Raw genomic sequence first — 26,869 nt, 5'->3', positions numbered from 1 at the left:
TAGTAAGTAAATAATTTCAGTGTTTTAGTCCAATGTCTATATAACCAATTGACTCCCACAAAATGTTTTTGTTAACTTTTTCCAAGCTCTCATATCCATAGCCAGCTGCAATTTGCTATGGTTACAATTCAATCATGATTTGACAAATAGAATTCCAGCTCAATCCACTGACTCTTTTTCCCAATACATTTATAATTAAATCCAATATATTTGTTTTTAAGCTATTTCTCACTTCTTCTTCTGCAGCTTCTCCCACTTAAGTGGGGTCACCGTTGATAATGAGTCTCCTCTACATCCTCCTGTCTTGGGCTGTCACCACATCCAAGTTCTTCATCCTCAAGTCCTCTTCTACCAGCTCCCTCCATCTCTTCTTTGGCTCCCCATGCTTCCTCCTTCCTTGTACATCCATCTGCATGACCCTTCTTCCCACATATTCATCCTCCCTCCTCACCACATGACCAAACCATCTCAACCTTGCCTCCTGTATCTTCCCTCCTAAGTTCGTAACTTTCACTGTTCCCCCTCACATAGTCATTTCTCAGACGATCCTTTCTGGTCACACCGCACATCCACCTAAGCACTCATCTCTGCTACTTCCATCCTGCTGATGTTATTTTTCCTCATGGCCACAGTTTCTATAGCATACGTCATAGCTGGCCTCACAACTGTCCTATAGATTTTTACTGTTCTTACAACTGTCCTTCATCAAGCTATTTCTCACTCTTCTAGGAATTAAGTAAATTAATCCATAATAGCTTTCAGCTTCAGCACGACTGATTGCAATTGTTTGTTTTTAGCTTTCTAAATACTTGCAAGGATGAAACTTTTTTTTTTTTTTTGATTCTTTATCATCTACAAAATCTCAAAAATCATTCAAATCAATTTCATTTTAAAATTTCACTTGAATTGTATTTTTTTTTTTACCATATAACCATGGCAGTCAGTTCATAAGGCCAGGTAGTTCGTGCTAATAAATCAAAATAATTTCAAATGTTTATCATCTGAGAAGATGTAAATTCATGCAATGAATTATATTTTCTAGTAACATATTCTAGGCTAGGAATAAGAAAAGTCTCATTGACTATGTTATTGTTGATAGTGATGTTTTCTCCCTGGTACAGGACACCAGAGTGTACAGAGGATTTGAAATTAGAAGTGATCACTATTTAGTCTTGAGCAGGATAAAATTGAATTTCATATTGAAAAGAATAACATGTAAGAAAGTTTTAAAGCGAATAAAAGTTGAGCAGCTCTCAGATGTAAACTGTAGACTAAAATACAGAAATATTATTGAAAAGAAAATGAAAGAGTTTGAGAACAGGAATCGAACCTTGGAGATTCAGTGGCAAACTCTGAAGGAAACATTGATTGATTCTGCCAGAGAGGCATGCGGTGAGGTTGTGTGCAAAGATAAAAAAAATCAGAACTCCCTGGTGGACACAGGAAGTTAAAGAGGCAGTGAAGGAAAAGAAGAAAGCATATCAAAAGTTCCTGGCAAATAAGTCAGCTTTTACTCTTACAGAATACAGAGACAAATGTAAGAAAGCTAAACAGTGTGTAAAACTAGCTAAACAAAAGTCATGGGAGGACTTTGGCAAGAATATAGAAAATAAATATCAAGAAGGTGGCAAAATATTCTGGAGGTTGTTGAAGAAGCTTAGGAATGGAGGAAAGAGTGCTGTAAAAGGAATTAGAGATGATAAAAGTGAAATGAAAACAGGAGAAAAAGATATCCTTGAAGTATGGAGTAATTACTTTGAAAAACTGCTAAATGAAACAAGCAGTGATGACAGCACAGTGATAAAAAACACTGACCAGGCATGCAGTCAGGAATACATATCCATACTTGAAGTAGAAAAAGCCATCAAAGGCTTGAAATGTGGAAAGGCAGCAGGAGTAGATGATATTCGACCAGAAATGCTGAAGTATGGTGGTATAAGAGTCTTACAGTGGCTGCACTGCATAGTTCAGAAAGCCTGGACAGAGGGACGAATTCCCGATGATTGGAGTAGAGCTCTCATAGTACCCATATATAAAAAGGGAAATAAAACTGAATGTGAGAATTACAGAGGTATTTCCCTACTGAGTGTTCCTGGCAAGATCTATGCAAGTATACTTGAGAAACGGTTGAGAAGAATTGTGGAAGAAAAGCTTGAAGAACAAGCTGGATTCAGGCCAAATAGAGGCTGTCAGGATCAGATCTTCACTTTACGACAAATAGTCGAGAAAGCATGGGAATATAACAAAGATCTGTATTTAAGTTTTGTCGATTTGGAAAAGGCATATGACAAGGTGCCAAGAGAGAAGCTATTCAATACGCTGCAGTTATATGGTGTCAATGGGGCATTATATCAAGCAATACTTAGTCTTTATTTGAGTTGTGAGTCAGCAGTTAGAATTGAAGGAAGTACAGGAAGATGGTTTAATGTTAAATCTGGTGTGAGACAAGGATGTACATTATCCCCTCTGTTATTCATTATCTATATGGATCACATTATGAAGGAATGTGGTATTAAACCTGATATCAAAATTGGAGATGTTAATGTCAGCTCTTTGCTTTATGCGGATGATGTTATACTTCTAAATAAATCCGCTACAAGTCTGCAAGATTCTCTGACTAAATTGAATAGCTGTTGTAATAGATATGGTATGAAGGTCAGCAAGAAAAAGACAAAGACAATGAAAATAGGCAGAATCATTGAAAATGTCAACTGTGTTGTGAATGGAGAACCTGTGGAACAAGTAAAACATTTCAGCTACTTAGGCACAATTTTTACTGAAGATGGTAAACTAAATATAGAAATAGACAACAGAATCAGCAAAGCTGGTATCGTGGGAAGTCAATTGAATAAATTCATATGGAATAAGAAAGAAATTAGTCGGAACACTAAATTAGCTGTATACAAGACAGTGTTCAAACCAATTTTAACTTATGGATCTGAGAGCTGGGTCAGAAGTAAAACACTTGACCAAAGACTAGAGACCGCAGATATGAGAGTCCTGAGAAAGATTAGAGGCGTGAACAGATGGCATCAATGGCAATATCATATTAAAAATGAGGATATTAGGAAAGAACTTGACATTGTCAGCATCCAGGAATGCGTTAGCAGAGCTAATCTCAGATGGTATGGTCACTTAAATAGAATGGGAGAGGAAAGATTAGCAAAACAAGTGTTCTCTGCCAGGTTGGCAGGAAAACGACCCAGAGGAAGACCAAGATATAGGTGGATTGATACGGTACAAAGTGCCTTAGATGATAGAAATATAAGATCTGATAATGTTGGAGTCTTGACAAGTAACAGACTGGTTTGGAGGAAAATGGTAGATAGGAAGTTAGTAATGATGTAATTTTTTCATGTAGTACTGTCATATCCTGTACACCCCTTGAGGGTACATGGCAGGAATTTGATGATGATGATGATGATGATGAGTAACATATTCTCAATCAGCTCACACAAGCTGGCTTCACCATACAAGTGTGACTTATGAAATAAAAAAAAATCATAAAAAATAAAAATTTGATAAAAGTTAAAATAACTTACCCAATACCAAACCCAACATTATTCGAAGTTTTTTTCTCCAAAATTGTTGAGGTCTGAAACAGAAAGAACATTGTTAAAAAATTATAATAATTCACTGAGTTGCTATCATATACCAGTTCACAAATTTCTTAACTTTAGTACATAGAACAATAAGTTCATGTTTTTCTACAACAAATAATGTGGTGAACAATTGTTCTAAAGGGATTTGCTGCTATACCAAAACGTAAATGAAGATATAGTAATTACAAAAAATTTCATTCATCCTATGTAAGAATGACATGACCTACACAGAAAAACTAACAAGACAGTTTTCAAATGATAAAAATGAAACTTTATACAACAAACAGACAAAAATCCTAATCTGAATCATATGCATCTACTTAGATCTTTAAATCAAACCATTATTTATTTGCTTTTGTATGTTAATGAAATATACAAATACCACTATTATGCACTTAAACATTTGAGATGAATTTCTGGATCAATGCAGAGCAATGAGCTAGAAATTCATTTGGTAGCTTACTGTCAGCAATGTTTCCTTCTGAAGAATATGCCCATACATCTGAATGATAAACAAAAATCTTTTTTTTTTCTTTTTTTTTGAAGCACACCAAGCTTCAAAAAAGATGGTTTTAAAAATGAAACACAGCAACATGCCAAAAATTCATTAGTTGGCTGAATGCCATTTTTTTTTTTATTATTATTTTAAAAATAGAAGAATAGAAGAATTTTAAAAATGGAGAAGGCATATGACCGGGTTCCTCGGGATAAGCTTTGGCAAGTAGTACAGGAGTATGGAGTGCATGGTCAACTATTAGATGCCATCAAGTCCCTGTATGAATGCCCAGAGTTGTGTGTCAGGATAAACAGCACAAAGTCTGAACCTTTCAGTCTCTGTTGGCCTCTGCCAAGGGTGTGTTCTGTCACCCCTCCTTTTCATAATATTTATGGATTGATAGGCACAGCCGAGGCAGTGAGTGTGTCAGAATTGGAAAATGTAGCATTGGACGTCTGCTTTTTGCAGATGACCTAGTTCTGCTTAGCTCTTCCACAGATGACCTCCAGCAGATCCTGGATAGGTTTGTAGCTGTTTGTGTAGATAACGGAATGAAGATCAGTGTGGCCAAAACTGAAACATTTGTGGTCTCAAGACAACCATCCCAGTGCACTCTAAATGTAAGTGGCATCCCAATGAGGCAGATGGAGAAGACCCAATACCTTGGGTCCATATTCACGAATGATGGAAAATGGGACGTAGAGCTAGATACTAGAATTGGCTTAGCAAGCTCAATATTGCGAGAGCTTGGCCGTTCGGTAGTATTGAAGCGGGAGTTAAGCCAGAAGGCAAAGCTGGCTGTCTTCAATACAGTCTGTCCCCATCCTCACCTATGGTCATGAGAGTTGGGTAATGACCGAAAGAATGCGGACACGAATCCAAGCGGCTGAAATGAGGTTCCTTCGAGGGGTTGCAGGGCTGACAAAACTCGAAAGTCAGAAGCTCTGCAATTCGGGAAACCCTCAATACTCAACTGCTGCTTCTCCGTGTTGAGAGATCACAGTTACGTTGGTATGGGCACCTGGTCAGAATGTCACAAAAGAGGCTCCCTCAGCAGGCCCTCTTTGCCAAGCCAGAGGGTGGGAGGCCACGTGGAAGGCCAAGGACTTGCTGGATAGATTATATCCAAAACCTTGGGTGGACACGTTTGGGAATCCCACCAGAACACCTGAGCTTGGTGGCAGAGGATCGTGACCATTGGAAGTTCTTCTTGCAGCTGTTGCCCCCACAATCCAATTAGGAAGAGTGGGCCTTGAAGATGTATATATTTTAAAAATAGAACCTTTTGAGAGATGTAGAGCACTCACCTACACCTTTGACCTGATGTCTAATCCTCACATGTTTAGTAGGTAGCCACTTAGATATTGATAAAGAGGATGGGCTGGTACTTTGGAATTTATATATTTATTATAAATAAATGGGGGTGTAAGGTATGGGTAATAGGAGTAGCACCTTTGCCTGCTCAGCAATCACATCAAAATATTTGGTGGCTGGGCGGAATCGGTCCCCACTGCTCATGAAACTGTCACTTATGGCTCCAAGTAGCTGGTAGATTGCACCAGCTGCCACATCCTGGGACCGTGCCTTGACTGGCATGCAAAACTAAGTGAGGGTATCAGCATTTTATGCTGTAGTGAAGGAGAGTGTTTCCTCATTTAAACAATAGAGACAATGTTGGACCCTCTGCAACTTTTGTCACTTGGAAACATTACAAGGAAGAAGAGAAATAAACTCGGGAACGTAAGACGGATACTATAAAAATATATGACGAAGATACCTTAAACCCTCCAGGGAGGGTATCTCCTGATCCTTCACATCTGAAAACCAAGAATCTTCTCTTAAGGTTTGCAACTTGGAATGTAAGGACCTTATATGAAGCTGGGAAGTTAGATAACCTTATACAAGAACTTGAAGCAATGAAAATTGACATTGCTGGTATCAGTGAAGTCAAATGGACTAATAGTGGAAAAATAAACAGAAAGCCATTCAATTATATACTCATGTGGAGACAGATGCTACTCCATAGGAATGGAGTAGCATTTGTACTAAAAAATAAGATTGCACAATCCTTACTTGGATTTTGGCCCATAAGTGACAAGGATAATTGCATTAAAAATTGCAGCTCAACCTTTTAATATTTTTATTGTCCAAATATATGCACATACTTCTGATTACCCAGATGAAAATGTAGAATGTTTCTATGAAGACATTCAAAATGCACTAAACAACGCTAAATCAGATGACAAAATTATCGTTATGGGAGATCTAAATGCTAAAGTAGGCTCAGAAAGATCTCTTCCTTCATGGGAAACCAGGGCCTGGGACATAGAAATCCAAGAGGAGAAAGATTAATACAGTTCTGTGAAGAAAACAATCTGGTAATAGCAAATACTTTATTTAGCCACCTAGAAGACTTTACACATGGAAAAGTTCCAGAGACAGCTGTAGGAACCAGATTGACTTTATAAAGATTTAAAAAAAGATTCCGGAATAACATCTTACAAGCCAAAACATACCTAGAGGCTGATATTGGATCAGACCACAACCCTGTGGTCATTAAAGCAGCAATAAAATTAAAAAAAAACAATGAAACCTATAAATATAGAAAAATATTATCTTTGCTTCCTTAAAAATCAAGAAATACAAGATAAATTTTTAAAGGAACTGGCACAATCCACTGCTGTTAATGTTCCTGATCCTACCAAGTATCCTTACCCTAAAGATTAGATTCAGGATAGATGGCAGAAATTTAAAGAGGGCATAAAAAAAAGGCAGTAAAACAAACAATTCCCAAATTTAAGAAGATGAGTAAACCCTGGATGAATGACAAGATACTGAAAATGATGGAGGAAAGAGAGAAACACAAAAATCATCCTGAATACAAGAACTTAAACAAGGAGATTATGAAAGAATGTAGGATTGCAAAAGAACTATGGCTCAACAACAACAACTCTACAATCATGATAGAATAGATAAGCCAATGCAAAGAGATTTGGAGGGGCCTACTATTCTTATCCGGGAAGTAACAAATGCCATTAGGAAACTGAAATCAGGAAAAGCTCTGGGAATGGATGGAATTATGGCAGAATATCTAAAGGCTTTAGATGATAAGGCTATAAGATCACTGACTGACATATGTAACAAAATATACGAAACTGGACACCTGCCAAAAGATTTTAAGCACTCAATGTTCCAACCAATACCTAAAAAACCGAAGACAATCAAATGTGAAGAATACTGAACAATCAGTCAGATAGCAAAAGTTATGTTATATATCATCCTAGAAAGAAATAAACATAAAATCAAAATGAAAATTAATTAAACACAATCTGGTTTTCAGGAAAATAGAGGAACTATAGAAGGACTCTTCAACATTTATAGAATACTTTGTAATAGTCCTTCTATAGAGACCTATAGAAGGACTATTACAAAAAGATATCTGGAGAAGCAGAAAGAAGTCTACTTGTTTTATTTTATTGACTACACAAAGGCCTTTGACAATAGACAACATGAAACTAATCAAATGTATCAGAAATTTAGGAGTAGACGGTAAGATACCAGATTATTGATAAATCTCGGAGGAATTCCCAGTAAAGAAGGGTGTCAGACAAGGCTGTGTTCATTCTCATATATTGAATAACCTCTATACTGAAAATATCTTCCAGCAATTAGAAGAATTTAAAGGCATCAGCATAGGAGGCAGGAATATAAACAACTTAAGATATGCAGATGATACAGTAGTGCTAGCTGAAAATAAAAAAGATCTCCAAAACCTACTAGAAAAGATGCTGAAGCTAAGTGAAAAATATGGACTTAATTTCAACTTCAAAAAAACCAAAACCATGCTGGTAACAAGAGAAAAAGGAAAAATACCTGATATGAATATTAAGATCAGAGGAAATACTTTAGATCAAGTAGAGAGTTATATATTTGGGTCAACTAATTACAGAGAATGGAAAGTGTGATAAGGAAATATTAAGAATAGAAATTGCTAGATCAACCTTAATTAGCATGAAAACATTCTGACCTCAAGGGAAATCCACACAAAAACGAGTATTAGGCTGTCCAAATGCTACATATGGTCAACACGGCTATATGGAGCAGAAACCTGGACAACATCAAAATATTGTGAAAATAAACTAAAAGTCTTTGAGATGTGGATCCTCAGAAGAATTCTTAGAGTCCCATGGACTGCAAAAAAACTAATTCAGAAATATTAAGATGACTGGAGAAGATAGGAATCTGTTGAAAACCATTAAGAACAGGAAAACCAGCTACCTTGGTCACATACTAAGGCATGAATCCCTACAAAAAACACTTCTAGAAGGAATGATACAAGGAAAAACAAGAAGAGGAAGACAAAGAACAGATTGAATGGGAAATATTAAGGACTGGACTTTTTTTGTCCTATGAAGAATGCAAAAGAGAAGCACAAAAACGTACATGGTGGAAGCTTATGGTAGTCAACCTCCTGGAAGGAGATGACATCTGACAAGACAAGATATTTATTATATTTTTATAATATAAATAAATAAATATAAATATTTATACAAATTTATATCTAAATTACAAATATATATTTAGTATCCATGTTTGGTCTCCAGAGCAGGACTTCCAGATTATGTAAAAAATAAATGAAAAATATAAACAAATATATAAAAGTTGATAAAAAAAATTTAGCTGACCAACTGAATTCTGTATTGGCTTATACCAAAAACAACATAACATGTCACGACATTTGTTGTTTTTGGCATGATATCTCATGTCAGGTTAAATAAAGTTAAATATACTGCTATTCAAGAAGATTATTCAGGATACCCTTCTTGAATGTATGCAATTTCAAGTAGTGATGTGGAGAACGAAGTGAAGAACTGCATGATATGTATTTGTGCCTATGTCCCCACAGAAGGTTTCACTAAGGAAGATATAGAGGACTTTTTCAGAATTAGAGAAAGCTGACTCAGAAAAAGACAAAACTAACTCTTGTTGGAAATATAAGATATAACCAGCAGATCACAAACCAAATACCAGACATCAAAATGTTTCAGCAAAATTTGGATAAATTAGCAATGCTAATAATAATGGTAAATACCTATTGGATTTCCATTCAGGATATGGACTAATTATTGCTAAGAATGTTCTAATACATATGCACAAATTTAAATGTGGAGAAGATACAAGAAATAAATAACTCATTTATATTACTGTTGATAATGACATGTTCATGCTTGATCAAGGGTACATGAGTATACTTGAAACAGGAAGTGATTACCACTTAGTTTTGAGCAGGATAAAAATGATTATAAAATTGAAAAACTGCTAACACATATAAGGGAAATTTGAATTTTGCATATAAATTCCTGTACATTTCTTTCATTGTATCATAAGCATCATTCAGGAAGAATGCAAAATAGGATGAGCAGCGTATACAGTACAGTGTGGATACACTGGACAAAGGGATGATTCACGTCCCAGGCAAGATGCCAAGAGATTTCACCAAACTACTCAGAACAGCACTCAATTTAAAACGTATGAATTGTTTATTTCTGGAATTTTCCATTTTAGGACTGGGGCTGACTGCAGAACCACAGAAAGCAAACCCATGGATAAGGGGGAGAGGACTACTGTGTTCAGGATATCTGGAGTAATTACTTTGAAAAATTGTTAAAAGAAGTAGTGATAAAATGATGGTAAAAAAGCATTCAAGGAAAGGAATAAAAATCCATATCATGGATTTTTTTCAATAATTTCTGGAGTAGTGACCTCAACAAGGTATCCAGAATGTTCAGCGTCACTTGTGCTCATATGGCCACTTCGAATGTTATTAAATCACTTATAAACCGTTCTAATCGAAGATGCAGACTCACAATGTTTATTAAGCTTAGCTTTGGTTTTCTGAGCCGTTGCCTTTCAAAAAGTAATGTTTGCTCACTACACAAATTCTTTCTCATCCATTTTTCACAAATCACAGTACTCCATCGATTCAAATGAACACCAAACACAGAGTAATAGATCTATGTGACTGGAACTTAGTGTGTGATCCTCCAACAGTTGCCAGCAACTAAAAATAACCTTGATACATGGCACCATCTCTTAGACTTTGCACGGACTTATCGAACAGCCCTCGTAATGTATTTTCAGAAATGTATTGTCAGAAAACTATAGGAGACATACACTGCTTGGATTCCAGTATGGTAGAAGATGATTTCTCTTGGTCATTTATGCAGAAGTTTAGAAGAGTGATGCCAGGAGATCAGCTTTATCTTCAGTGAGGTAACAGTGGTGACATGAGGATGAGAGAGAAGTGGAAGTATAGAAGAGCAGAAGTTGCACCCAATGGCCTTAGCAAAGGGCCAAAAGACATGTTTTCCATTTGGACAAGAGACAAGTTTTACTCTTGGCCTTAATGAAATTGGATTTGAATCTGCTGATGACTGATTTGCATATGTTGTACTTTGGTATCGAGAGAGAGTATTAAGCTGTAGTTCTTGATGCAAGTCACATACAGTAAGCTGAAAATTTTTCCTTTGACTACTATGATACATTTTCGGTTGAAAAAGGGCTTGGAAAGTGGATGAGGATTATGAGTTCAATGGAGAAGAAGGCCTTCATACAGTAAGAATAATTTCTTTGACACATTCACAACAAGTGTTAGGGACAGGCGAGAGGCAAAATTCTGGAGGTCAATCCCAATTAGCTCCTTTGTAGTGCCAGAGGATGCAATGTTGGGAGTGGTTGGAGGAGAGGCATTGTGCGAGACAAGAGACAGTACAAGATTGTGGTCTGAATGCTGAGAGGAGAGGCGACTTCCATATGGTATATCTGGTCAAAAAGAGATGCAGGGTATTTGGAGAATGAAGAGGGGGGGGGGGGGGTAATTTGACAGAGTAGATGTACAATTTGTGTTAGATCATTACTAATAGCAAAGACTTCTGCTTCTATTACTGCTAGTCGATGGTGTTGGAGTGTTAATAGTTATGAATTATTTGTATTTAATCTCTGCTTCTAACAATTTTTTTTTTTCAAGCGTACCTATATATATGCACAAGGGTTCACTCCGATTGGTGCAATGACTAACTCCTTCTTTCAGAATCAAAAAAAAATCACTGACTCAAGACTAAATACAAAATAAATGCATTTTATAAAACACAAACAATATATACACTTCAAACAAAATACATAACTATAAAATTAATTGGATCCAAGGCCTTTTAAAATAAACTTACAGTTAAGAGATCAGCCATTTTTTAACTCAATCTATTACTGATTTGTTTAAAATATACTTTGTTTACACAATAACAAAAATGTTCATAACCAGTTTCTCTGTAAGGCCCTCATGTAGCACACATTAATTATTCCTGACTCTGAAGTGCAGATATTATGAATTCACTTAGTATAAACACTTTCACTTCATGCAATTCTTTCCAATTAGTGTTTCTTCGAACATTCCTTTAGAAAGTCAATAACAATATCTTCTTTTATTTACCAATACTTATTGACAGTCTCAAGTTCTCCACTTAAAAATAAAAACTCACAGTTCTACAATTCCCTTTTCGGAATCTACTATTAATCTTCCAATCAGCATTTCTTCGAACATTCCTTTAGAATGTCGATTGTAATATCTTCTTTTATTTACCAACACTTATTGACAGCCAGACTTAAATCTTTAAAAATTCATAACTTTACAATTCCCTTTTCGGAATCTACTATTAATTTTCCTCTGCCGACTGTCGCATAAACTTAAGTTCCTCCAAACCTAAATATCTGCCGGCCTGCGTTCTCTTTTCTTCCCAAATGCTCTCTTGTTTTCTCCATTACCTCGATACTGAACGCTCTCGTTTACTTCCAGTTACCAAACGCTCTGTCAGCTGTCAATCACCCATCAAACTCCTCAGCGACATGTGCACTTCATAAAAGTGGCAAGCAAGAAGTTAGGTATAATGGCTGACAGGTAGATTATTAGCGTAATGAGAATGTCTCTTCAAAACACAACACTTGATAATTTTCAACTACAATAAAATTTTTAAAAGTAACACAGCTCTCCAAATACAGTAAGTACATAAATTTTTGAAATGCTAATACTTTTATTTTGACAAAATAAAATCAATAACAGGCACATCGCAAGTGCCGACAATGAAACCAAAACTGATAAGTGTACTAAAATAAACAATTTGTAAAAATATTCAGAATTTTAAATTATGATTATTTTTACAGAAGTATGGGAACCAGTTGGAATTGTAGATGTAGAGGTTGCACATGAAGATGACCTCACTATTTGGACAGCTGAACTGTAGTTGGTCGAGTTTTGTAGAAAGGAATGTGAAAAGATCTGAGTGGTTATCAGTATTTAGAGCCCGATAAATGCAACAAATGAATGTCACTAAATGGAGCAAAGAAACCTTGAGCCAGAGAAAGTCAAAAGCAGGGGTTCTGGTAGACCAAAAAGAACTCGGCTGCAGTCTTTGAAGGAAAGGTCATAATTATTGAGCTTCAGAGAACTGATAGAAATGGCCAGAGATAGAACCATGGCAAAGATTTGTTCATGGGTGGAATCAAACCATCATCTGATGGATGAGAAAGAAGAAATGTATAGTTCAAAGCAGCAGTTAGAATTGAAGACAGTACAGGAAGATGGTTTGATGTAAAATTGCATGCAAGTAAAGGTGAACACTATCTCCACTATTGTTCACTACCAAAATGGCTCAACTGAAGTGGTATCTAACTGCATATAAAAATTGGAGATATTAATCACAGCTGTTGACATTAACCCAGATTATGTATTCTCATGTATACATAATATATATATATTATGTATACTTATGTATAATTTCAGTAGAAGTCTTCGTGACTGCTTAACTGAATGGGTACTACTCAGGTAATGTCAATATATTGCCGACTATCAATTTTCAACCTAGACTTCTTGCATGTGTGGCCCGCTTCATATGGGTCTGGCATATCCAGAAACCATTCCTACTGCAAAAGGATATCTTCCTAGTTGGAGTAGGAAATGCCAATTAGACCCATTTGGTGGTAAATGACTGCTGTCTGGTGAAACACCATCACCCAGGTTACTGGAGACCTGAAGTGGGGAATCCATGATTGGTCTCTGGAGCAGGGATTCCAGTTTCTGTCCCCTACATGCAGTGAGTGATATCTTTCAAGGGTATGCAAAATGTACTTAGAGCACCAAACCTCTATTTTGATGGTGCCAAAGGCCAGCTGCCACAAGGGCCCAAAACCTGTTAATAATCAGGATAATAATAATAATAAAATAAAATAAAATATAAAATAAAATAGGGGTGCTTAAGGGTCAAAGCTGTATAACTGAGAGGAGACCTCCACATAGCCTTTAAAGGAATGCGGAGAACCGACCAGGGCTTCTGACCTAATGTCCAATCCTCACCTTCTCGTGGTGCACCCTGTTGGGTATCTACTTTGATACTGAACGAACGAGGATGGGCTGGCAATTTGGGATTTAGCCGACCAAATTGTATTCTTATTGGTTAAACCAAAATAAAAAATGATGGTACAACATGACAAAATTTCATGCCGGCTGGGGCGTCGCCCGGTTAAACAAGGCCCCCGTTGTTTTCGCCAGGGAACCAGGGCGAACAGCGAAAAGTCAGCTACTGGAACAAATCTGAAAACAAACCCCAACTCAACATCACCAGAGTTAAATATCGGTACTATCAACATAAGAAGCCTGAATGGCAAAGAAATGGAGCTAGCTGAGGAATTAGATAAGTACCAGATCGACATAATAGGGGTGACTGAAACAAAAAAGACCAAAACTGGTCAGATCTTTCTGAGCAATAAATACAAAATGTTATATTCAGGCAATAACAATCAAGGAAAAGAAGGAGTAGCCATAGTATTCAACACAAAATACGAGGCTAATCTTCTTGAATGGCAGTCAGTCTCAAGTAGAGTAATGTGGGCAAATATGAGAATGGGGAACTGGACAATCAGACTTATTTGTGCCTATGGTCCCACAGAAGGTTCTACTAAGGTAGAAGTGGAGGAATTTTTTGAGGCTTTAGAAAAAGCAACTGACACAATGAAAAAGGAAAAGTTGGTCCTTGTTGGGGATCTAAATAGTAGAGTAGGAAATGATTGTGAGACATACAAAAATATTTTGGGAAAATTTGGAGAAAAGAGCAAAGCTAATAATAATGGCAAATATCTGTTGGATTTCTGCTCAGGACATGGACTGGTTATTACTAACACCATGTTCCAACATAAAAATGTGCACAAATTCACATGGAGAGAAGAGGCTAGGAATAAGAAAAGTCTCATTGACTATGTTATTGTTGATAGTGATGTTTTCTCCCTGGTGCAGGACACCAGAGTGTACACAGGATTTGAAATTGGAAGTGATCACTATTTAGTCTTGAGCAGGATAAAATTGAATTTCATATTGAAAAGAATAACATGTAAGAAAGTTTTAAAGCGAATAAAAGTTGAGCAGCTCTCAGATGTAAACTGTAGACTAAAATACAGAAATATTATTGAAAAGAAAATGAAAGAGTTTGAGAACAGGAATCAAACCTTGGAGATTCAGTGGCAAACTCTGAAGGAAACATTGATTGATTCTGCCAGAGAGGCATGTGGTGAGGTTGTGTGCAAAGATAAAAAAATCAGAACTCCCTGGTGGACACAGGAAGTTAAAGAGGCAGTGAAGGAAAAGAAGAAAGCATATGAAAGGTTCCTGGCAAATAAGTCAGCTTTTACTCTTACAGAATACAGAGAGAAATGTAAGAAAGCTAAACAGTGTGTAAAACTAGCTAAACAAAAGTCATGGAAGGACTTTGGCAAGAATATAGAAAATAAATATCAAGAAGGTGGCAAAATATTCTGGAGGTTGTTGAAGAAGCTTAGGAATGGAGGAAAGAGTGCTGTAAAAGGAATTAGAGATGATAAAGGTGAAATGAAAACAGGAGAAAAAGATATCCTTGAAGTATGGAGTAATTACTTTGAAAAACTGCTAAATGAAACAAGCAGTGATGACAGCACAGTGATAAAAAACACTGACCAGGCATGCAGTCAGGAATACATATCCATACTTGAAGTAGAAAAAGCCATCAAAGGCTTGAAATGTGGAAAGGCAGCAGGAGTAGATGATATTCGACCAGAAATGCTGAAGTATGGTGGTATAAGAGTCTTACAGTGGCTGCACTGCATAGTTCAGAAAGCCTGGACAGAGGGACGAATTCCCGATGATTGGAGTAGAGCTCTCATAGTACCCATATATAAAAAGGGAAATAAAACTGAATGTGAGAATTACAGAGGTATTTCCCTACTGAGTGTTCCTGGCAAGATCTATGCAAGTATACTTGAGAAACGGTTGAGAAGAATTGTGGAAGAAAAGCTTGGTGAAGAACAAGCTGGATTCAGGCCAAATAGAGGCTGTCAGGATCAGATCTTCACTTTACGACAAATAGTCGAGAAAGCATGGGAATATAACAAAGATCTGTATTTAAGTTTTGTCGATTTGGAAAAGGCATATGACAAGGTGCCGAGAGAGAAGCTATTCAATACGCTGCAGTTATATGGTGTCAATGGGGCAGTATATCAAGCAATACTTAGTCTTTATTTGAGTTGTGAGTCAGCAGTTAGAATTGAAGGAAGTACAGGAAGATGGTTTAATGTTAAATCTGGTATGAGACAAGGATGTACATTATCCCCTCTGTTATTCATTATCTATATGGATCACATTATGAAGGAATGTGGTATTAAACCTGATATCAAAATTGGAGATGTTAATGTCAGCTCTTTGCTTTATGCGGATGATGTTATACTTCTAAATAAATCCGCTACAAGTCTGCAAGATTCTCTGACTAAATTGAATAACTGTTGTAATAGATATGGTATGAAGGTCAGCAATAAAAAGACAAAGACAATGAAAATAGGCAGAATCATTGAAAATGTCAACTGTGTTGTGAATGGAGAACCTGTGGAACAAGTAAAACATTTCAGCTACTTAGGCACAATTTTTACTGAAGATGGTAAACTAAATATAGAAATAGACAACAGAATCAGCAAAGCTGGTATCGTGAGAAGTCAATTGAATAAATTCATATGGAATAAGAAAGAAATTAGTCGGAACACTAAATTAGCTGTATACAAGACTGTGTTCAAACCAATTTTAACTTATGGATCTGAGAGCTGGGTCAGAAGTAAAACACTTGACCAAAGACTAGAGACCGCAGATATGAGAGTCCTGAGAAAGATAAGAGGCGTGAACAGATGGCATCAATGGCAATATCATATTAAAAATGAGGATATTAGGAAAGAATTTGACATTGTCAGCATCCAGGAATGCATTAGCAGAGCTAATCTCAGATGGTATGGTCACTTAAATAGAATGGGAGAGGAAAGATTAGCAAAACAAGTGTTCTCTGCCAGGTTGGCAGGAAAACGACCCAGAGGAAGACCAAGATATAGGTGGATTGATACGGTACAAAGTGCCTTAGACGATAGAAGTATAAGATCTGATAATGTTGGAGTCTTGACAAGTAACAGACTGATTTGGAGGAAAATTGTAGATAGGAAGTTAGTAATGATGTAATTTTTTCATGTAGTACTGTCATATCCTGTACACCCCATGAGGGTACATGGCAGGAATTTGATGATGATGATGATAAAATAAAATAAAATAAAAAAAACTTTCACATCATGTTACCCACATCCAATGCACAAAAGATGACAAATGTACACCATAACTTATCTATACCAAGCCCACCTGTTCAGCAGAAATCCAAAGTGTAGCTACTACAACCAGTCCACTAACCCTGGCTGGGCCATTCAGGCATACCTGTTTTGTGCAAGCAGAGGCCAAAGTAGCATACTACAAAACTATCTGGATTCCCATGTTAGATTTGCATCTGTAATTAGTGCATACTTGAATTGGTTTTAAGTTCAATAAACTTAGAAAAATTTTTAATTCAAGAACATGATCACGAAACCAGATGTTGTAGACGTGATATGAAGATAATACAATAGATACCTGACATGGTTTACAACTACATTTAATTGAAATCTTAATTTCTTTGTGACAATTTCTTACCCTATATATCTACTATATGATGATTATTCTGGAATTAGATTTGCTTACAATTTTTAGCTTAAAGTGTTCAGATGCACATAAGGGAATGTTTAAAAAATGAGCTCTTAGAAAACTAGAAGAGTTGATGGACAGCTGGGCTACATATTGAATGAAATAACATCATTAAGTCAAAGTTTCTTAGAAAATTTAATTTTTCTAAGAAACATTTTTTTTTTAAATAAACATTTTAAAAAATATTAAAATGTTGATATGGAAAACCATTACATTTCCCAATGAATTTTTTTAATATCTAAGGGAATATACAAACTTGAAGCAAGCAAAGAAAGGAGGATTTGGGATTTTGTAATGATGTCAGATGATGTGATATACAGGTGAATATTCTCAATGAGAATACAAATCAAGAGTAAAAAAGAGATATATACATATATATATATGAAGTTAAAAGGAGCAAATGATTATTTATGATGACTTGTGACAGATTATTGAAATTTAAAGAATGTAAAAGGGCAATCAGCAGTGATTGGGGTTGTCAAGAAATATTTAAAGATGGCAATGACACTCACACTATTCTTTCAGAATAATCATGAACATACCGTAGTCCCCCACTTATCAGCAGGTTTGCTATCCACAGTTTCAGTTATCTCCGGTCAATCCTGGTCCGAAAATATTAAATGGAAAATTCCAGAAATAAACAATTTATAATTACATTGGCAAAAGTGGATAATAGACCGATCCAACATTATTTCAAAGCTGAATGTTTGTAGAATCTATGAAAGTTTCGTAAGTTGACCTGAGAGCTTACGAGAATACAATCCTCGGCATTCCCGAGTTACCTTAGCTTGCACTACTTGACTGAAGAGGCTAAGGCAACTCTGGGATGCCAAGGAAGATAATAAATAAATAATAAATAAAAAAAAATGTAAGCTGAGGTTGCTAAGATTCAATTCACATTCAAATAACTTATTACAGTATGTTGTTATAATTGTTCTATTTTATTATGTTATTGTTAATCTCTTACTGTGCCTAATTTACAGATTAAACTTCTCAAAGGTATGTATGTATAGGAAAAAACATGGTATATATAGGGTTTGGTACTATCTACAGGGTATCTCGGAATGTATCCCCTGCGGATAAGGGGAGACTACTCTATTTGGATTTCAAGACGGTTGATTTGGATATATAGCTTAAGTAACTAAGGATATGGGGAATGTACTATGTCTAACTGTTCCAATAACCTGTTTTGTGGGATGAAAGTCCTCATAAAGGTTCTTTGCATCCTAGATGGAATTCATTCAAACTTTTATCTTTCTGACCAAAGAGCATCGCTGAAACTGACTAAGCTATAAAGGCTGCACTTACAAGAGAGGAAGGGAATACACTACAATGTTCAGTTCACCTAGAATGTTTTATATTATTTTGTAAATATTAGTCAAAATTTTGCATGGTATTAAGATAAAATTTGACCTAATTACTTACCGCTACAGGTTTTGTGTTGTCATATTCTTCATCCCAACATTCATCCATTTTTATATCAAACTCAGGTAAAAAGAGAACTAAACAAATGAATAAAAAGGAGGGAAAAACTAGTTTATTTTTTGTAGTATTCTAAGAAAGTTAAATAAAGAATTCTGCTAAGTTACTAGTATGAATGATCAGTAATATAGTCCAATACAAATTTTAGATAGGCTTTCTTTCTGTTGCTCTCTCTCACGCGTGCAAGTGCATACGTACGCGTGCACGCACGCGTGCACGCACGCACACACACACACACACACACACACACACACACACACACACACACACAGCAGTTTATTAGATAACTCATCAGGAATCTGTTGGCTCAGGTTTCAAAAATCAATATAATATACTGGTTATATTGTTTTTCGGTATACATGAAAACATACATGAAATTGAAACCTTTGCAATGATAGTACTCTCCAACCTACTGATTTGACCAACCATGCAACACCCTAACAGGTTACAAGATCTACAATGCATACCATCCTTCAATGTGACAAGAAAATCTTGTCATGTTCAATGCAACCAAAACAAGCTTGTCTCTAGGAAATGATAGTTCACTTACCCTTACACTCAGTAATACACAAAATCATGTCCCTTTACTTGGACTAACATTTACTGTAAGCCCACAGATGCGAGACCCTTCGAAGAAGGTGAATCCATTCTGAGATTAGGGTAATCAATACATTTCACATGGGATGTGTTGTTTATTATACAGAAAATTAACTTTTCTTTTATGAACATTGTAGTTTTTAAAGTGGTAACTATTTTGGTTGTATAACAGTTGGAAAATTTTATGTATAAAGCGCGTGATTTTGCGCATTGGTGACCAATTCATACATCCTTTATTTCCTTCTCCCCTTCAACATGAATTGACTCTTTTTGGCAGGCTGCCAGACTAGGGTCTCATATGTAGTCAGACAGTACACCTCCAGTCTCTCCTAGTATAAATACATCACAAAAATAGCTTCCTCAACATCCAAAAAGCTAGGACTTTTATTCAATATGCTATTTGGGGTGGTGTACTTCCCTAAAAATCCTCGATGCTATCCAGAGGAGCGCCATTAGGCTAATAGATGACCTCTCATAGATTCACTTCAACCTCTATCTCACAGTTGCAATGTTTACAACACCATCTATTGTACAGGTATACTTCAAAGTCCACTGAACTGGCAACTATCATTCCACCTTCTATTGCTGCTGTTAATACAAGAGCACAACTTTCCAGAATCCCTTTGCTGAGCAAATGCAAACACATTGAACCTGCTTCTATTCTTCCTCTTTTGAGTCAGATTTTTTTTTGAAAGTTCTAAGTTTTGATGTCATAAATGTCACTTAAGCTTAGTGCTGAAATTTAGAACATAAAAAAAAATTCTTAGCCCTATACTGGAGACACTAAATCCAAAAGTTACATATTGTAGTGATATGATGATTATGACCCAGTTTATAGTATTTAAAGAGAACAAAGAATAATTTTATAGTACATAATAGTTTTAATATTTACAGGGTTTGAAAAATGTGCTGAAAAATGTTGACCTTATATAACTAGCACTGAAACAAATGTTAACACATGATTACAGGCTACGAAGGAAAAAAAAAAAAAAAAAATCATGCATTTTAAAATACAATTTTGTTCTAATATAAAAACAATCATTAAAAACATTCAGTATCATAAAAACTCAAAATAAAACCCTTAGGTCTCAATATATAACTTTATTAGTGCATTTCTGAATTCTGATTGACCACAAAACATTGTTGGATAGACAGAGCCAGAAAACAATCTAAAATATTTAGATTAGCATCCATATAAAGAAATATTCTGGGAAATAAATACTTCTTTATCAACTTTCCAAGTTTAAGAAACAGTGAAATTATGCAAATTCCATCAAGAAATAAGTTATTTCTTAACCAAGTTTACATAAGTTCATTACAACTGCTTATCTGTCTCAGATTGCCATGTTGAAATTAACTGCCTACTGTGCAGTATGCTGAGCATTAAAGCAGTGGTTCTTAAATTGTGGGCTTCAACACCTAAGATTTTGGGATCACAGCAAAAATTGATAAATGTAAATAAATATTTATATTATAGAACTGACTTTTTATTTTAAAAAAAATATCCAACCTATGCATGAGAGGTTGCAAAAATAATACAACATCAGCATAATGCAGACAAGTCATTAAGGACTACTTGCCCATTTCCAAGATGACCTGCTTAATACATGCTAAGGAACTTGTCTCTATAACTGCAAATTTCTTCAATTCGAGAAAGCAAATTTATCACTGAAGCATTTAAATTTTTTTTTTACATAAAAATTGAATATCTAGATCGCTTTCCAAACTATTAGTCACAATTCAAGTGGTTTGCAACTAGAATTTTTTTTTTAAAATAAAGTACCATAGAAGTGCAAAAATATTTACACTTGCTAACACAAGGAACAGATGGGGGGGGGAAACCTGTGACATTTGCCCTCAATAAAGACCTTGTGCGACATCATAAAATTCACTTTCAAAATGGATAATTTTATAATTAGAAAAATTACAAAGAATGATTAAGTGACAAATACAGAGACATTCAACTGCTGGATATGGAAATGTAAATGGTGATGACATTGAAAAAAATTGCCTTATCAGCAAACCATTTGAGTTGCATTCTAAAAGAGAAAAAAATATATAACTAAGAGTTCATTCAAATATGGCTTTATCAAATATACAAAACCCAACAAAAAGTAAGACCTCAATGTATTTGTAATGATATTCTTGCAAATAAAAGCTTAAGACCTTCAAAATTAAGACACTTGAAAACACATAATTCTGAAATTCCTGATAAAGTTAGAATTACATTCCTTGTGAGAAGAGAAAATGGCTTACACACACACACAAACAAACCTGCTGAAAAAAAATTGTTCTTCCAGCAAGTGGATATCATGCATATACTGATAAATCAGCCTAATAAATTGAAAACTATATCCCTTAGTGATAACACTATCTTGCTGAATCTAAAATTACAGAAAACTTAGAAGCAATGCTAATGATTAAGATAGCATTGATTTTGCAATCGAACTTGATGAAATTACTGATACTATAAGCGGCAGAACTTAGTTTATGTCAGATGTGCAGCAAAATGATTTTATAGATTTGTTGTAATTTAACCTCCCTACCAGCTGAGGTGGATGAAATAATCTGGCCACCCTAGTATTTTTCACGCTTCAAAACTTCATCAGCATTCTTCTACCTTTTATCATGTAATTACTCTCCTCTGATAACAATTTTAGAATCATTAGCAGATTGACTGGAATGGAGTGACCTCTTGTCAGTTGACTTAGTGTTCTGTATTACTTGGAATTTCCATACTGTCCTTTACTGAAATTTGACTTTTGCTGCACAATTTGTCTCTTCCCAAAATTAAAAACTAATTTTGCATGTGAACAAATAAATAATCAATCCTGAAATGACCAGAGATCAGCCTTGACAATGAATGTATTTAGCAGTAACATATTTACTATATTTTATTCTTCAAATCAGTGCAATGGATTTATGTTATTTAAGTTTACTGACAATACAGAAGTAATTTTTTTCATGCAATTTTCAAATATTTGTTTACATTAAATATTTATAATTTTTTTAAATAACATTTATTGAAATAAATGACCTTTTACTTTCTTTCCTTGCAAAATACCATTATGGATTGACACTTTTAGAAATGATTTTTTTTTTTTTTTAATGAACAGTAAATTATGGTAATTTGCATTACTTGGTTTCCAATTGCAAGACTTTTTTTAATATCAAAAATTTACATCTCCAATGACATTTCAGCAGGGACTCTTTGCATCATCTTTTGCTTAAAATTTCAGCAGATGATTTTTTTTTTTTTTTTTTTTTTTGTAAGCTGCACATTACTATAATATCTACCACTGTAGATATGTTGAAAATACATGAAAGACATCCTATACAGACCGATTCAAAATTTATGCTTATTTTGAAGATTTTTAACTGTACCCCCCTCCTCTTTCTCCTTTACTGGACCTAAATTACATAACTACTGTCTAAATTTCTACTGATTTGAAAGTTTTCACAAACAGTATTAAAAATCTATTACTTCATTTTATTGTTTTGAAAAGAGAAATAAGGCAATAATATTGCTATATCTGTTGAAGCAGGTATTTCTAATTCCAGACTATTTCTTTTCAATCTAAAATCAGCTGTCTGCTGAAATTATTCCAAGTTTTAGAAACATTATGCTGTATTTTCACCATATTAAATTGTTTATATGCATGCCACAAAAAACAAACTTCAGTAGTGCTAGTGTTTTAAATGTTTTCAAAAACACCATAAAACACTGTTTATATTTATGGCACAAGAATTGAGTTTTTTTTTTTTTTTTTTTTTTTTTAATATTACAACTACTACTGCTACTTCAGACATAACAGCAGTAGTTGTAATATTTAAAACATAGCAGCAGTAGTTTTAAATATTACAACTACTGCTGCTATGTCTGAAATAATCTGTCTTAGAAATACTCAATAATAATCCTCTCAGCTGGAAGAAAAGGCTAAAGGCTTATATTACTCTCACTGCTATATTAGAGAGAACACTTGCCCAGAAGTCAAACTAAAGCACCTCAAGCTGTAGTGCAAAATACATCAGCAATGTCTTGTTTCGTTTTCAATCATTGATTAGCAGACATCCTCAACAGAAATATTGATATTTCTTTTATAAGTGTATACAGTATTTATGCCAAAATAATTTAATTTATAATAATCACACTTTCACTTTTATTACTGAAAAATTGTAAATTATCCAATACACTTCGGGGAAAAACAGGATTTGAATTCATTTAAAAAAAAAGGTGCATGTGTTACATAATTGGTTAAATTTATGGATGGTTATTGACCTATTCAAGCTGCAGATATTTCAGATAATTTATTTTCAAAACTGTTCACAAGACAACTGTCATAAACGTAAATCACTATGGAAACATGCTCATACATTTTAGTGTTAAATAGCAGTGAAGTATAGTTACTCTAACAATGTCACATATCTAAACTACAAGAAAATGTCTTTTTAAAATGTGTGTGATATCTTCTTTGTACTAGAAGAAAAAACTTAATAGTAAGAATAAAAATATGCATTATTTTCTTTTTCATTGGATGAATTTGCAGTGCTCTGTGTTTTGAAAAGAAAGTGCATGATTTTCTTGCTATTTTTGTCAACAGAACATCTGATATAATTATAAGAGTGACATTTTTATGTTTTTCTCCAACATGTGAAAAAGAAATACAGATAATATTGTTGAATCTGTCTAACTTTATTGTAGCGAAGTTGCACCCTTCTTGACTTGAAAAACATTGTAAACAAAAAATGAAACAGATTATTAATGAAAATTAACTATTATTTAGATATTGGTAAAGTGTAGGTGAATAACTAATTTAATTACCAACTAGTTTTGTCGGCTTGTGCTGTCAGCTTCTTCAGGGTACAATCAGGAAAGCAAAGAAACAAAAATTACAAGCTATACGTTAACTGACAATTCTATTTCGATACAGCACAAACCTGGTTTTACTCCATTTCCCAAGTAAGCGAACAGACAAATAAGTCAAGTTTGCACCTGCAGTATTGCAAGTCTAGCTGACCCACAAAGTAGTGCAAGTCAAGGCAACTCGTGGTAAAGGTAGAATTATAGCTCTGATCACTGTTCTTAATATTTACCCTTAATGCAAAACCCAACTCCTTGAGGAAATGTATGATGCTAAGTATTAAAGGAAAGGGCAACTACCCAGACCGGTTTCGACCTTTATTGAGGTCTCATCAGTGGGAGCCAGGCTTAGGAATACCAAGATCTTTAATAAGGTGCTTTGACCTTATTAAATAAAAATCTCAGGATGAGAGATATATGTATATGCAGAAAGTTTTTTACCTTGGATAAATTGCTATACATGACGAGCAATGTGACCTCCACGTGGACGTGACCCGCTGAAGCAGAAAGGTATCTAAGGACAAAGGACGGATGAAAGGGACACTGGTAACCTCAAGTGGCAATGGTAATGTACAGAAATTTCTTATTCAATTATCAAGTTGCATTAGAGGAAAGGAGTGAACGAGAATTTAGTTGGATAGGAAGATGGACAATTACTTAGAGAACTCTTGAGTGATTAATGTGTTTGGTGATTTGTTAGTTCCATTGGACTGATAGTCTGAAGATTTAAGATTTTGTGAGAGACCTAATTGATGTGGAGGGGCCAATGTTGGCAACTGAAGTTAGGAATTATGAACATGCATTTTATGCTAAGTGTGTATTTATTTATTTAACCAAAGGATATGAGTTGTATGTTTGTTAATTAGTGTTCTTTCATTGTTTGTCAATTGATTTAGTAATGATAATATGATATGCTTTTGATATGTTTAAACCTATTTGTAAACTCATTAGATTCTTAACAAACATGTTTTGCTATGTAAGCCTGAGGATGAGACTAATTTTACCACTCATAAAAGTTTGAACCTATGCATAAGAGGAAGATAAGGGAATTTTAGAGTAATAAGGCCATGACTGCAAGTTAAGATTTCTACAGACGCTTTAAACTTTTAACAAGATTAGGTAGCTCTAGAACTCTGAGAGGTTTCTCTGAGCCAGGAATTCTTCTGTCCTAGAACTCTGATTTGCACAGCTTAAACAAACAAATTTGTCAGAGTTCAAAGAGGAAACGATCCCAGAGATAGATTAGAGATCTCACTCTTAGTTGGCATAAGAGGATAATAGAATATAGTTCTAAGAAAAAACCACGACGTAACACCAGACCTTGTACTGACCGTCTGAGTAACAATCGAGCACAGAATGGGGAAGACTCGAGATCTCAGTGAATTCGATTGTGGCCAGATAGTTGAAGCCAGATGTATGGGGCACTCCATCTCTAAAGTCGTGCAGGCACTGGGCTTTTCAAGGGCCAGAGTGTACCATGAGTACATGGATTTGGGTAAAACCACAGCCGCCAGGGAAAACTGCCGTGGTGTACGTGTCGATGACAGGAGACGCTGTCAGCTAGCTCAAATGGTAACAGCGGAGAGACCGGCCACAGTGCCACAGATCAGTCACCAATTCAATGCTGGACAACAACTATGTGTGAGCAACCACACTATCCAGAGCCATCTCCTTGATATGAGGGGTACAGAAGCCACTGCCTGACTAGGGTACCTCTGCTCACTGCACATCACAAGGCACCACGATTAGTATGGGCAGAGGAACACCGCCATTGGACCGTGGAAAAAGGTTGCCTGGACTGATGAGTCGAGGCACACATTGGTACACACTGACGGCAGAGTACGAGCACATTGCCAAGCACATGAAGCGATGGATCCCTCGTGCCAGCAGGGTACAGTTCAGGCCGGTGGTGGTATCCTCGTATGGGGACTGTTTACGTGGGATGAAATGGGTCCCCCGGTACATCAACCATCGTCCCTCACCGGCGAACGATACAGGGACCTGCTGTCAGATCATGTGCACCCATTTCTGTACCTACAGCGAGACAATGCACCAGCCCACCGCTCTTGAATTGTGGCCGAGTGGGTGGATGAACACTCCACGGACATAAGGATGTTTGGCTGGCCCCCGAGGTCCCCTGACCTCAATTCTATTCAACACATCTGGATGCTGTCGAGAGAGAGATATACGCATCCTGGACCCTGCTCCGACCAATCTCCATGCATTGTGGGAGGCTGTTCAGCGGTCATGAATCAGTTTGGCTCCCCCAATGCTTCTGGTGCCTTGACGAGTCCATGCCACACTGCATCACAGCTGTCATCAAGGCAAAAGGGGGTTGCTACCCACTACTAGGCAGGTATCTCTAATTCAACTGCTCATGAGTGTATATCCTACACGTTCTTTTGAAATGCCTATAGTCTCAGTAATTTCATGCACTTTGACTCACCAGTCATCCAATACCATATCGCTCACTTGATCGACGATTTCTGGCGTTGTTACACTTTTTGGACGTCCTTCACGCAGATCATCTTCAGGGCTGGTACGGCCATGCTTAAACTCGGTAGCTCATTTCTTAATTGTCGAAAATGAAGGAGAAGAGTGCCTATGAAACAAACTACTTGATAGAATGACTTGCAATTTCACATGGATGCTTATGACAGATGTACCAACTTTGAAAAAAAAATGTTGCTGATAGTGTTGCCATCTATGGTCGA

General features: G+C 35.7%; 1 protein-coding gene across 1 annotated transcript in view; it reads right to left on the bottom strand.

Annotated features, from left to right (window-relative positions):
- Window positions 1-26,869, bottom strand: part of LOC150092324 (ATP-dependent RNA helicase DDX3Y-like) — a 168,658-nt gene that overhangs the window by 107,153 nt on the left and 34,636 nt on the right. Inside the window, exons 3-4 of the mRNA XM_090415154.1 lie at window positions 18,641-18,717; window positions 3,543-3,595 (exon numbers count right to left, since the gene is read on the bottom strand). Coding sequence (XP_090271280.1) covers window positions 3,543-3,595; window positions 18,641-18,688 — 101 coding nt within the window. The 5' untranslated portion in view covers window positions 18,689-18,717. The remainder of the gene's footprint in view (window positions 1-3,542; window positions 3,596-18,640; window positions 18,718-26,869) is intronic.

Source organism: Typopeltis vanoorti, chromosome 26 (assembly GCF_054136105.1).
Source record: "Typopeltis vanoorti isolate ZY-2024b chromosome 26, IOZ_Tvanoo_1.0, whole genome shotgun sequence".
Lineage (NCBI taxonomy): Eukaryota > Metazoa > Arthropoda > Arachnida > Uropygi > Thelyphonidae > Typopeltis > Typopeltis vanoorti.
Note: the sequence above shows the minus strand (reverse complement) of the source record. Positions and strands in the feature narration are given on the sequence as shown.